The sequence below is a fragment of the Formica exsecta genome, unplaced genomic scaffold (assembly GCF_003651465.1).
Source record: "Formica exsecta isolate Colony F162 unplaced genomic scaffold, ASM365146v1 scaffold614, whole genome shotgun sequence".
In the NCBI taxonomy this organism is placed as follows: Eukaryota; Metazoa; Arthropoda; class Insecta; order Hymenoptera; family Formicidae; genus Formica; species Formica exsecta.
In genome coordinates, this window is record NW_021853375.1 from 1,685,425 (window position 1) to 1,699,170 (window position 13,746).

The following is a 13,746-nucleotide window of genomic DNA, read 5'->3' on the forward strand; positions in this document are numbered from 1 at the left end:
ATTTTTTTATATTTTCCAAAACTATAAATTTTATTAACTAAATCATGTTCTTGTCATTTAATTAATAAGCAAATCACACAATACATGAACAAAAGAATAAATGATGCATTAATTGTTTCTTCCTAATTTGCTTTTATAAAGAATAGTTTAATAGTAAAATTATTTTTTAATAAGTAAAGCAACGTGTGTCATGCAGATTTCATCACACAAGTGACAAGCGACAAGTTACATAGCAACATCGAATAAAACTAAAATTCAAGATTTTTGAGGAAGTGAAATTATGCAATGACATCATTGTTGTCGAATTACTCGTAATCGTCGGAATTTGCTCTCTAAAGAGAAAGGAATATAAAGAGAAATGCGTAAAAAGAAGTGACAGATAAGAGGAAGAGAGTGGAAACTAAGAAAAGACGAGAAATAGGAAGAATGTGATATGGAGAACGCAAGGGAGAAAGAAAGAAGAAACGGAAGGAATGAAGAAGATGCACATAGGTCGATGGATCGAATGTAGAGGAACAGGAAACAGTCGGAAGAGCGAAAAGAGACGGTAAGAGGGCGGGCGGATAGAGAGGAGAAGAGAGACGGGTAGGGGAGCCAGAAAAAATCCGGGGATTTACGCGGAAAGGGCAAAATATTCCCCGCCCAGGCTTCATTCAGCCTCCGATTACGGGGTGGCTTTGGGTGAAAAGCACGCGCTATCATTGGTCGAGGGGCTAATATGGCGGTGTTAGGGGTTGCAAGGTGGGGCGGGTGTACGCGATATTAAGGGCTGCTTTCATGTCCGACGAGCCAGTTCGTGGTGCGCCGTCGATTGACGCATTTTCCGTCGAGAAGGTGGAGAACGAAGCGTGGAGCGTTCGACAACTTCCTGTGTCTCTCCTCATTCTCCATCCTCTTGTTAGATTTCCTCGCTTTCTTCTTTCACATACTTTCTTCCGGCTGGACCACATTTGCAGGCACACGCGACTCGGCGGGAGATTCAATTTGCGCGCGTGCCACTCGGGAGACAATTTATGATTTGCCAGTGATTTTCGTGGATCGAGGACTGTTTGCGAATATCGCGAAACTTTACGTCAGTGATTTTCGTGGAGAAAGACTTCCTTAGAATGGCCCAGACTTATAATCAGAAGAGAAATGTGTACAGCATCGATCAGATATTGGGTCATGCCAAAGATGAAGGTATGATAAACTATTTTCTTTTTTTTTAAATTCTCGTCAGCTGGTTGAGTTTTAGATATTTCTAGAAGAGTATCTGTGCGTATAACAATAATTTTCTCAGTTATAGAGATATTAATATCTATATTATTAAAATGTGACGAATCAATGCACATAAACACATAATTTTAATCTACTTTAGATATATTTACAAATTGAAATTTAAAAATATTTAATATTCTATTACTGCTATATATAATATAGTGTGACAAACTTTAAGGTACAAAAAGAATATTAAGTATAATAATTTAGATAAATGTGTAAACATCTGTTTAGTAGATCTTAAATTTAATTGTGATTTGACATATAACATTAACTTTCTTCGTTAGAAAAGTTTAATATGAAAATTTATTATTATTTCTTATTATACATTTATCATATTATACATTTTTTATGATGAACTTGTATTATGTGTGAATTGCTTATATAGTGATAATAAGATTACAAGATCCAAAAAGTTATTTAATTTGCTACGATATATTTTATAACTCTCTTTTACTTTATCGCGTTCATCGTATCGTATTGGACAAAATTAACTTTTGATTGCATTTATAAATTAAATATTTCTCTTTTAAATAATTTATTAAATTATATATACACACATCAATACAATGTTTAATATAATGAAACAATTATATCTTCGCTCACGGAACAATCGTGTACAATTGTATAATGATTATCTGATCGCGATAAAAAATCTGTTAAAATTTTTATTATCTTGATACAGATCGATCGCAATGCGATAGCAACACGGGCGTACTCTTTTCTTCTTACTATAAAAAAGTAAGTTTCTAGAAATTTGAGCGAATGAATAACGAGCGAGCAGTAAATTTTCACCGTTAAAGTTTTAAGATGCTTACGTTACAACGAATGCAAAAGAATATTGATTAAGATTCAATTTTGTTCACACGAGGCAATATACGTTACACACACACATACAAAGGAAATTTTAAATAAATTTATTTTTGCATTTATACACAGTTCTCGTTAGTTGTTTATTTGCTCAATGTATATTTATTTCAAGATAATGTATCGCGAGTAAAATGTGAGCATTATCTGATAAGATTCATATCGATAATTTCTCAAATGACAGCCAACCGCGTTTTCGAAGTCATTAAGGATGACTAATCGTTAATTTTGATATCTATTCGTAAATCGCTTTGTAAATACGAAGTCTTTACGGGTTTTTAGTTTATTAAAGTTTATTAGAAAATTTTTATTTTCTTTAGAAATTTATAAGAAAGAAAAAGATATAAGTTAAAAACATTATATATAACTTATGATATACAATAGATTATGAAGATATGTGTGTATTTGTTCTAATTATAAGTTATAAATTTCTAATTTTTCAAATCCATAAATTAATGTAAAATGTTCAAATTCTTTTAAATTATTTTTTTAATAAAAAGAGATTTAAACTAGCAGAAAAAATTTAAAACTGATACCTATATTTTTTTGAAATTTTGCTGTTTATGAAAAGATAATAATAAATAAAAACACACAAATATACTTTCATCCGAATTTCAAAAAATTGAGAATTATATGTTATAAAAAAGTTACAAATTTTGACGATGTGAAAAGGAGTTTTATATCTTAGGCTCACATATTGCCAATTTTAGGATTGCACGATTAAAGGTAACGTAACGTAATTAGGTCGTCGTAGGTTACAGAATCTGTGGCGACGATCGGTGTAACGTGAATTTACTACACGGTGTTGTGCGACACGCGAGTGCGACATGCGCGCGGTTAGGCTGCGGAGAGAGGCGCACGAAGAGGCGGATTGTTTCGTTGCATGCGCTTTGCAGAATCGTCACGGCATGATAAATCGTGTTATCGAGTTTATAAAGAACTACGTTATTACGTGTACTCGCTACCAGCTGGCTTACAACCGTGGCTTATAGGCAAACAGAACAACGTGGCGATCACTATCCCATGATTTTATTAAACGCACGAACCAACTTTTCTATCTTGCTTACGTGTTTATCGATTTGAGTTTAAAACAGTCACTGGATCTCGTATATATTTGATCTTGTGATAAAAAATGTATTAGATATTGAGATATCAATATGTATAACTGATTTTCTATCTGGTTTCTCTTTCTCACAAAATTATGGACTTAATTAAGTACGTATTGTAATTAAATAAAACAGACTTAATAATTTCAAATTATGTATTTGTAATAACATATTTGTAAGTTATAATATATTTTTGTAGAACAGAATTTGTCCCTAAATCTGTTGAATCATCACATTTTAAAAGTCATATTATCTTAATCATTAAAACATATATCCCTCGAAAGGTCAATAATTTAATTTACAAACGATTAAAAATGTTATTTGGATATTAAGCTTTATATAAATATAAGAGAACTAAAATTTTTAATTACATCTACAATTAATTTAATGTCTAATTTAAATATATGATTTTACTCTTAAACAAAATTATAACTTAAAGATTAATTAGAAAGGTATTTATGAAAGAAATAATTAAGATAGATAATGATCTCCCTTGACATTTTTATTAAAACCAAGTTGACTTTAAACACGTCAAAGTATACAGATACAAACAAAAAGTCTCTCACACGTTAGGTCTGTATGCGTATACAACTACTCGTATATGTCATGCAAGTACGTCGCTATTTTTAGATTGTCAACTGCAATGATTGAAAAATAGCATTGGTTTCAATGTTATAATCTGAAATAATCGGCTCAACGATGCTTTTATCTTGAATTGCTCGTGTTTTTTTCTTTTTTTATAAAAAATGCATTTTATAGAATAAGGATTTACTTAGTCTTTAATTTATATGCGATCAGTGATAACTGCTGTAACGTGAATTTACGGCACGAAGTTACGACATGCAAAATTGCGTGCATACAAATTGCGTCAGATGTACATTGTCTCTTTGTATGCATGTGCAATGTACAAATATAGAAATGCTAGGCGTGACGTTGGAAATCGTATGAACAATGTGTTGCTTCACGGCTATCATAAATATATAAATTTTTTGAAATATAATTTATGTATATTTGCAATGTTTGTATATTTTCTCTCGAACAAATCTATCTATTATAATTCACAATTAGTTTTAAAACAGCACAGCAGCATTATATAATTTGTACTTGCCGTAATGATTATATAGACATTTTGTGTAATCGCGAATATTTTATTTCTCTATTATTCTTTTCTTTTTATTATTGTAATAATGATATCTGATATACCTTTGTAAAATAATATTCAAATCAAATTATCAAATCAAATCTTTGAATTAAAAGGAGATTACTAAATATTAATAATATCATATATTTTATATTACATAACTGCCTCTCTCTTTTTGTTATTAAAAAAAATTGAGATATACATATTTGAATAATGAAGTGCGTTCATATAATTATATATCTCTTTCTAGTCTATATAAAAAATATTTATAATAAATTTATATTTTAGTATGTATTTTTATACATAAGATAGAGAGAGAATATTTCTCTTTTATGGAGCTTGTATTTTATAAATTTTGATAAACGCGCGTTTTCCACAACATTTTTTTGAAACGTGATCTCGTCACATTTCATCCCGTGGAATACGCGGCTGGCGTATTAACGTAAGTCCTCTTAAGGATTTTATTAGATTTTCAGCGTAAAGTCCTCGGCTACTTGTAATCCGCTCCTGTCTCACTAAAGTATATTTCGCCGACTGGACAGATCGCAAATCCTTTTTAACGCTTAACGCTTAGACGCATAATCCGTATAGGCGCACAGGCGCCTTACCGGAAAAAACGATCATTCCTGGAGCGACCTGGGTCCCAATTCTTGAACATGTAAGTACGAACAATTTTCGTATGCGATTCCTATTTGAATAAACATTGTTTTCGCATACAAAAATTGTTTGTACATGCTCAAGAATTGGGACCCTGGATGAAAAATTTGAAAAACATTTTTGTTATATATATTTTAATTATTGCGAAAATAAGCGGAATTTGCTGATTCGTATAAACGTCAGAGGAAATTATTGAGAGAAAGACTTCTTATTTTTTGTAACATTGATTACTTTCATAGGGGAAACTTTCCGAGGGGAAACGACGAGATTGACTATTTAGAGTTGCCGAGACTTTAACTGTATTTGCGTCAGCAGAGGTGTAATTTTGAAAAGATCTCATAGGAAATTTTATTGCAAGAAATTTTGGATAATATCGAGAAACTTTGTTAGATATAGTACGTCGAAAGCATCAAAGTGACAATATTGATTTCTGTTTTTTTCCGGTATTCTTAGCTGCATTATTTATTTGATATCTTTAGTTTTTTTATATTATACGCAATATGATCTAGATAAAATATACAAATAATTTATATAAAGTTATATTATAATAGATATTTCTTAATTTCTTATATTATAATGACCTTTTCATATAGAAGAGAGGATTTGATTCATCCATAAAATTGTCACATATCATAAATGCTTGAACGCTTATAAACATTATACCATAATAAGAATGACACTTTAAAATAATATAATTTTCTAAGAAAAAGCGCGTGGGCGTAGGCGAGAAAGTTTAAAGAAACATGAAGTATCCACTATAACGCAAAATGAAAAGCCTTGTTGTAAAATGGGGGTGCATTACATTCACTGCTCATTATTATTATTTTCATGATTAGTATACTCTGTTATAGTTATTAATTTATATTTATAAATCGCTTTTTATGAATTATGCTGAATTTCTCTAATTGTCCTTAAATAAATTACCTAATAAATTACCTAAAGATTCTTATCGCTAATCAATTTTCTCGGTGATTTTCTCGACTCCGTCATAACGGAATGATTGGCTACATGTGCCCGCGCGATCGACACGGTAAATAAATTTTTAATTTCGCTGTTACGGGAGTCACCCTCTCGGCTATCCCTACCTACCCTACCCTGCTTTGGGCCTGGTCCACATCAGGCGTCGGCGCACCGTAGATTTAATAAAAAGCAGTGGAGAGCTAAGCATCAAGTGGGTACTCCATTGTGCCCCGGCATAAAAACATTGAAATCTCTCTATTCAGCTTGGATTAGTACGACGATGCCCCTCTCTCTCTTTTTTCCTCTCTCTCTCTCTCTCTTTTTTCCTCTCTCTCTCTCTCTCTCTCTCTCTCTCTCTCTCTCTCTCTCGGTGCGCGTATGCGTGCGAAAGCCCGTGCGTGCATACAGACGTAACGTGCGTATAACGTACGCCGCCGGGCAATGTGCACGCTTACGTTTTCAATCGTTTCTCTCGGTTCATCCTATCACAACTGCTCGCTGTGTATCGACACCGAAAAGTAGGATTAGCATTATTACGCACGAGTAGTAAATGCTTGTCTAATTAGCCCGAGTGGAGACGAGCTGGACGGGATATGTGTATGCCACAGGGATGGATAATTTGTAATCTTACGGTCATTCGAAATGGTTTATCTCGTGCTGCTGGCCAAATAAATTGAAACCCTCAGAATGACATAAATTTAAATTACAAGTAAAAAATTAAACTAATGAAAAATTGGAAAAACTAACATACCTGATCCGGATATGCTCCAGCTGTCAATGTGACTCATTGGCGCTTCCTTTCTCAGAAATTTAAATATCTGAAGTAAGATCTGAGCTGGTGATTTTGACAAATGTTCTTCACTGAAAAGGGATCAACAAAATGTTTTTTTAGGTAGACTATATTTATTGTTAGATTAGACAGCTTAAAGGTTTATGCTAAATAAACGAAGTGTTTTAGAATAGTTATATTTTTAGTGCTAAATGGCTTCTTGGTAAACGAAAAATTATTAGGACTACTTTGTAGCATGCATACATAGAAATTGAATAAATTACGTTTATTAAGCTAGATACTATTTCCTAGAAGATGTGGCATAGTATAATATGAAGCGATTTCGCGGAAACGTACTCTTGAGGCAGATTATAATTTAATGTGAAATTAGTCGGGGCGTATGCGCATAAGCGGATGTAGACGTCGTAGCGAACCGTTGTAACTTTGTAATTGCTGCTTCGGTCTCAGGTCCTTATCCAATTTATATGCATTAATCTAAAGCGCGATGTGCAGTTAGTTGAGCTTAATTAGCCCATTTCGTGGAATTAATGAGGATGCAATTCACGTCAATGTTATCAATAGATCAGTGAGCGTTGTGGTTGTAAACATCAATATAAATCTAACCATATCTCAATAAGCAATAAATACTTGCAATGTATGTCGTATTTGTAGTTTCTCTTCTGTCGGTTTATATTGAAATGTATTAGAAACTTTATTTTTCATTACTTTTTTTAGTGTTACTTAAAAATTATTCTATTGTGATATACATATATGATTATAATATATAATTTTTTTTAAATATTTTATTTCTCTAATAGAGCTTTTTTTACAATTATACATATAAAATTTTTTCTTTAACATTTCTATTAATAAAGTTTTTATTTTTTATATAAAAATATATTTAAGTTACGCAATAAGAGATATATCTAATAAGAAAATTCTAATATTCTTAAATTGTAACCAATAATTTTTTTTAAATAGGAAAACGTATTAGTTTTATTCCACTTGAAGTTTTCAGTAACGAGTTTGACCGCATGAAAAGCTCGATACTTTTGTTAGAGACCTATAGAAAGCTGCTTTTTGCAAAAGATGAGAAAGTCTGAGAAAGGAAGATCGCTCGTATCGCTTTCAGGATTACCGACGCGACAAAAGATTCAAAGGGGAATAATAAATCGTAGCGGCAATTTGTGATGCGCGTGTGTATATATCACTTCTTACAGGCGTCAAAGAGATGTAACAAGGTTTGTCGCGATGCTCGATTTTTATCACCCGTCAAGTTTTGCCGTGGCATTTCTACCGCGATGCATTTTTATGGAATCCGAGAGATATTTCTGCTACTTTTCGCTCGCGCAAACCGGTGACATCCTTGCGACATCTCGTTAAGCGCATCAAGTGTGATGGTTCGTTCTTTCCGCGTCTTTTTTTTTTTTTTTAAACTCGTTAAACTCGATGGATTTATTTTTAACGCGTCAAGTGCCTTTTGAAATTACATGCAGATCAACCGAATTGTTATTATTTGTACGTTCGCACAATATCTCGCACGAATTGCACGAGCGTTTTTCAAACATTTTTGCGCGTATCGATCCGACGTTGTAGAGTCGTCAGTTTTATAACAAAGTTGTTGAAAAATAATCGCCACACATTAATCGTCAATTATTAAAATTTTTAAAATGAATGTAAAAAAATACATACAATAAATACAATAATAAGTATATAAATAAAGATGTTATGTAAAATACAATATATAACTAATCAATAATCGCTTCTCCGCAAAGATTCTATTGTCTTATTGCGAGATTATTTATTCTATCGTCTTATTCACAAATTTTTAAGCCATTTTATGCGCGATTAACTGACGATGATTGCGAAAGGTTCCCGTTATAAAATCGACATACGGCGCGATTTGATTTCTCGCCTAACACGAATCGAACGAAATACATATCTTTTCTACGTGTAGTTTACTCTAATAGGGCTTTAAGCCCTCGTCGATGTTCGCGCAAGGACAGAACGAGTGGTCATGGTAAAAAATATGACTGAGGGAGGACTAGGCGGGATGCGATCGTCGGGAAGGGCATGTGTTGCACAGGGGTTATACAGCAAGGCTGTTGCTGTATCGTGACAGGGAAAAGAGGAGGAGAAGGTGGAAGAAGGGTGGGCAGAGTGTGCACTCGTGATATTTGCTAATCACTGACAGCGACGGCTTTTAAGTACTGTCGAGCACATACGTATAATGTGCGCACTTACATTTGTAGGGTATTTCGCGGGCGTGTACACGCGTGTACGCGCGGGTGGATGTATGGAGCGGTGAAACAAAAAAAAAAAAAAAAGAAAAAAGATGAAGCGAGGCTTAAAAATTGGCAAATCCGCCGATCGGACGTCATCGGCGTATCGGTTATATCGGTACCGGTCGTTGTGCGGCTTAAAAATGAAATTGCGCCCGTATCTCCCCGCTGTTGCCGCCGCCGCCGCCGCCGCCGCCGCCAGAATCGGTATATCAGGCAAAACGACAATTTCGTTTTGGCAACGCGAAGCGATATGGTTTAATCGCCTCGATCGTCTCCCCGCGCGCTCAAGTATCGGAGGTACTGTTTGACGTATTTGACGTATTTAACAAGTGGAAATGCGCCGATAAATGTAAAGGGTCGGAAATTTTCTCGTGTCTTACGAGGCGGAAAGTTTGAATCAGTTATGAATGATTCTTCGCTTTTATCTCAAAAGTGATCTTAAAATCTTATATTAATCGCGTTTGACATATGAATCTATAGTACAGAAAAATGCGTGTTTTAGAAATTCTGTCTTGGGGAGTTATTATGTAACTATTTATGATTTCGATGAGAAAACGTGAGTTTTCGTATTTTCTGGCAAATTTCATCGCGATTCCGTCCGTTTCTTTAGGTGAATGAATCTTGTCGAAATTCGAACGAATCCGAGCCACTTACACTTCGGTTGTCAACGATAATTTTCGTAATCTCATTCTGATGGGAATTGAGTTTCTATTCGTTCACGAGGTGTCGGAAACATTCCGATCATTTCGGATATTATTCGCATGTTTATATTATCTTAAGTGACGAAAATCGGAGTCACTCCAATAAAAAATAATTTTAAACAGATAAATAATAGCTCCCCTGGATAGCTTATGAGAGAATTGAATTGATAGAAAAATAGCAATAAAATTTAGAGTTTTATGTGCATTATTCAACTCCTATGAATCAAAAATTATTATTACATAATACATAATTATATTTTAAAACAGTGATATAAACTATAAAAAATCGAATGCAAACAGATTCCATTAATAGAAAGAAAACTAATAAAGGTAACAAACACATACACAAGTTCGTAAGAAAACCGCATTTACTTATTATGAAATAAGGTCTATTGTATATTAATTGGATTTTTGTAAAATAAAGCAAAGTTTGCGTAACATAAATCTTTTAATTATTTTATTAAATTAATCTAAGTCTACTCAAACACACAAATTTAATGTAAAGCTTAAATTAATGCTTGCTTACTTCAAGTTACTATTTATTATGATTAAATATTAATTTTTTAAATTATATTTTGAGAAAATCGTATCAAGTAAAATGAGTGGATAAAATCTCACTTTCAAAGTTGTGTATCGTTAATTTTAGATCACGCGACATCATCTGACGCCGTCGTTGATGGCGGTGACACGGAGCTCGGTCACTTGAGCGATCATCAGATCAACGACGGATTGCATGATCCTTTGAACCTGGGTGAATCCGATCGACCACGCAAGGTGCGAAGGTCCCGCACGACTTTCACGACCTATCAGCTACACGAACTCGAGAAGGCTTTCGGAAACACGCAGTACCCGGACGTGTTCACCAGAGAAGAGTTGGCAATGAGATTGGATCTCTCGGAGGCGAGAGTACAGGTACTTTTGATAAGCTATTCAATTATTGTAGAAGGAATGTGTAAAAGAAAATATTTTGTAGAAATAAGAAAAGTTCTTACAAATGTTTCGAAACGTAAAGTAAATTAGAAATTCGCGGCTTATGTGGCAGACGCAGCTTTAATATTTTTCAAATAAAATATAATAAAATATTTAAATAAATTATAGGAGCCATAAAAAATATATAAAATCAGATTGTCTAATATTAGAACAATGAATATCTGTATCCATATTATCTTTTTTTGTCTTTATTAAATATCGTGTTTTATGAGAGTAAAATATATAGTCTCGATACTCCCGATCGCCGAGTACTTTCAAAAGATTAGCTTACATTTCCGTGCAATGATCGGCTTGAATATTTCAAATGCGGCTTGAAGAGAAAGAGGGAAAGAAGTCAGGCCAGATTTTGCCAAACGACGAGACAGTTGCAGAAGCATAATTAACCTTTCACCGCTTTGGCTGGACGAATTCACAAAGCCCGAAAGGCACGCGTGCGTCGCTGAATTTCACGCATTTGATAGTGGCACTCGCAAGTTTTGTAAGTAGTTTGAATGACGAGCTTTAGATTCGGCCAGCACGATAAAATTTAAAAGGCTATCTGTGCGAGCTCGTACATAAATTTCATGTTAAATATAGAGAATACTGAAAAAGAAAAATCGAAGCACAATATAATATGCTAAGTGTATCAGTAATATTTAATGTGCTAATATGTATCAATAATATTTATAACAAAACTTATTTAAATAGCTATTGCTAATATGTTGTTATTTATAATTATAGATTTAAATTTGCTTTATATGAATGAATATAATGTTATCCTAACATTATATCGCGATTAGTTATATAGATATAATGCAGTAAACATATCTGATAAATGTAAACTGATTTTCGCATGCAGTAATCGTCATGCGAATTAATTCCTGTATGGATCTTACGAAGCAAGAAGGATTCTGACGAGCGTCAAGCATCCTCGATTGTTTGTAGGATTGCGATTGGACGACTCAGCTTCAAGGCGCGAGTCACTTAACTAATTAGCGACTATTGTATCACAAAATCTCCCGTTACCGTTTTTCATCTGTAATTTTGCGAAACACACGCTACGCTTCGAATCCATCAATGGTTAATTCCACAGAAAGGGGTTACGCATATAGAAAGCTGCTTTGGAATTACTTTAAAGCAGCATCCTTGAAAATTCAAGTACATTGCAGCGCTGGGGTGTATTACAATTCACAATAACTGGTAGACATCTTTTCTATATATGCGCAGAGAATTACATTCTTTCTCTCTCTCTCTCTCTCTATCTATCTCTTTTTCGAATATATATTATCCTAAAAATAAATTAATTTTCGCAATTACATACATATAGATATAAATAATTGTGCAAGAAACATTCTAGTTTGCAAATAGAAATCACTGAAAGAGTTGTAATTAATAAATAAGTCAATAATTATTATATTTGCAACGTAATAACCATAATTTGTTTGAGTTAAATTAATCATATTGGAGAATGGTATCTACATAAAGAGAAATGAGCGCATATTATATGATGTGGTAACGATTCTTGACAGATGTTGGATAAGAAAAGAACCTCTTATTGATTTCCTCAAAGAACCAATATCCTCGAATCAGTGCGTCCTTGGAATCGTCCGATTCAATTGTTTGATTCTGATGTACGACAAAGAAACTGTCGACACACAATTTTGAGAGGAGGCGCACACTTCTACATACGCATTTCTGCACGTGTGTGTATGATATATATTCTATATATATATATATATTGTATATATGTATCTATTTATATATATTGTATATATGTACATATCCATATGGATGAAAGAGAGAGCGAGAGAGAAAGAGAGAGTGCGAAGGGTTGTGCGTGGGGCTGCTAGCGGAAGGGTGGCGATGATGCTGAAAAGAGATAGAGAGCATTCCGATTGGCCCATTGTGGTACAGCGAAGCGACAATGCCGGCAATTGGCCGTCGCTCGACAAAACCGCTAAATGATCCGCCGCGGCGCAGCCGGTGTGCCACGGCCACTTTATTTCAATCTAGGAAATCCTCCTGTTTCCCTCCCCCTTTCCCTTCGTCCTCCCCCTATCTCGCTTTCTCCCTTGCGTCGATTCTAGATGCAAAATTACCCCATTTTTCGGTATTAACTCGGCTGGCCGATATAGGCTGGACGATCGCACGTATGGTAATGCAATCGCGAGTCGTTTCTGACGTTTCCTATACCATGACAGGCGATTCGCGATCGCTGGACGTTTCGAGGGAATTTTCACGAGCTTTTATGGACATCGCGGCGCGATTTTATGAAATTTTTACGAATTACTTTTTACTGCGCGTTGTATCTATCCACTCTGCAATATATTCTGGAAAAAAATTTACTTCTCTGTTATTTAATATATTTTAATCAATCTAGGAGAGCGAATTGACTTTTATTTAACGATACATATTAAATTATCACGATTCGAAAGTTTCAGGAAATATATTTTTCGTAATCCTTTCTAAATATTATTAGTCGGGTATCTTTTTTAATAAACAATGCATTCATTCTTCTTATTACAGTAAAAGAATTTATATCTGAAAGACAATATATTAATTCAGAGACAAATAAGAGCAAATTACAATTTAAAGGGGTTTAATTAAAAAAAGCATATTTATACTTGAGAATTCTAAATTTGACAAAGAATTCTCAGATCAATGCGTAAAATGCGGAAGCATTACCGATCGTCGTGGTAAATGCCGACCGTGATTCAAGAGATTAATAGGGCAGTTATGGAAACGCGTCGGCATTGCAAACTTTCGAGTTCGCGGTGGGTCGCTTAAATAGCGCAAGGTTTGCGAGCACTTAGGCGTTAAAGGCTATTCAGAAGCGATTAAATAATTAACAGCAATTAGGCAATTAAATTTCCCGCCCTCGTCTCGCAACGTTGACCTCTTTCCGAGTTCGCGGTGAATAGCGCAAGGTTTGCGAGCACTTAGGCGTTAAAGGCTATTCAGAAGCGATTAAATAATTAACAGCAATTAGGCAATTAAGGCAATTACCCTCGTCTCGCAACGTTGACCTCTTTCC

At 34.1% G+C, this 13,746-nt stretch overlaps 1 protein-coding gene across 1 annotated transcript; it reads left to right on the top strand.

Moving 5' to 3' along the window:
• Window positions 1–792: 792 nt before the first annotated feature.
• LOC115242620 (aristaless homeobox protein-like) lies at window positions 793–10,655 on the top strand (the record flags this gene model as incomplete). Its single annotated transcript, XM_029819039.1, has 2 exons — window positions 793–1,179; window positions 10,390–10,655. Coding segments are annotated over exons 1-2 (339 nt in total), but the record flags the coding sequence as incomplete, so codon positions are not given.
• Window positions 10,656–13,746: the final 3,091 nt, after the last annotated feature.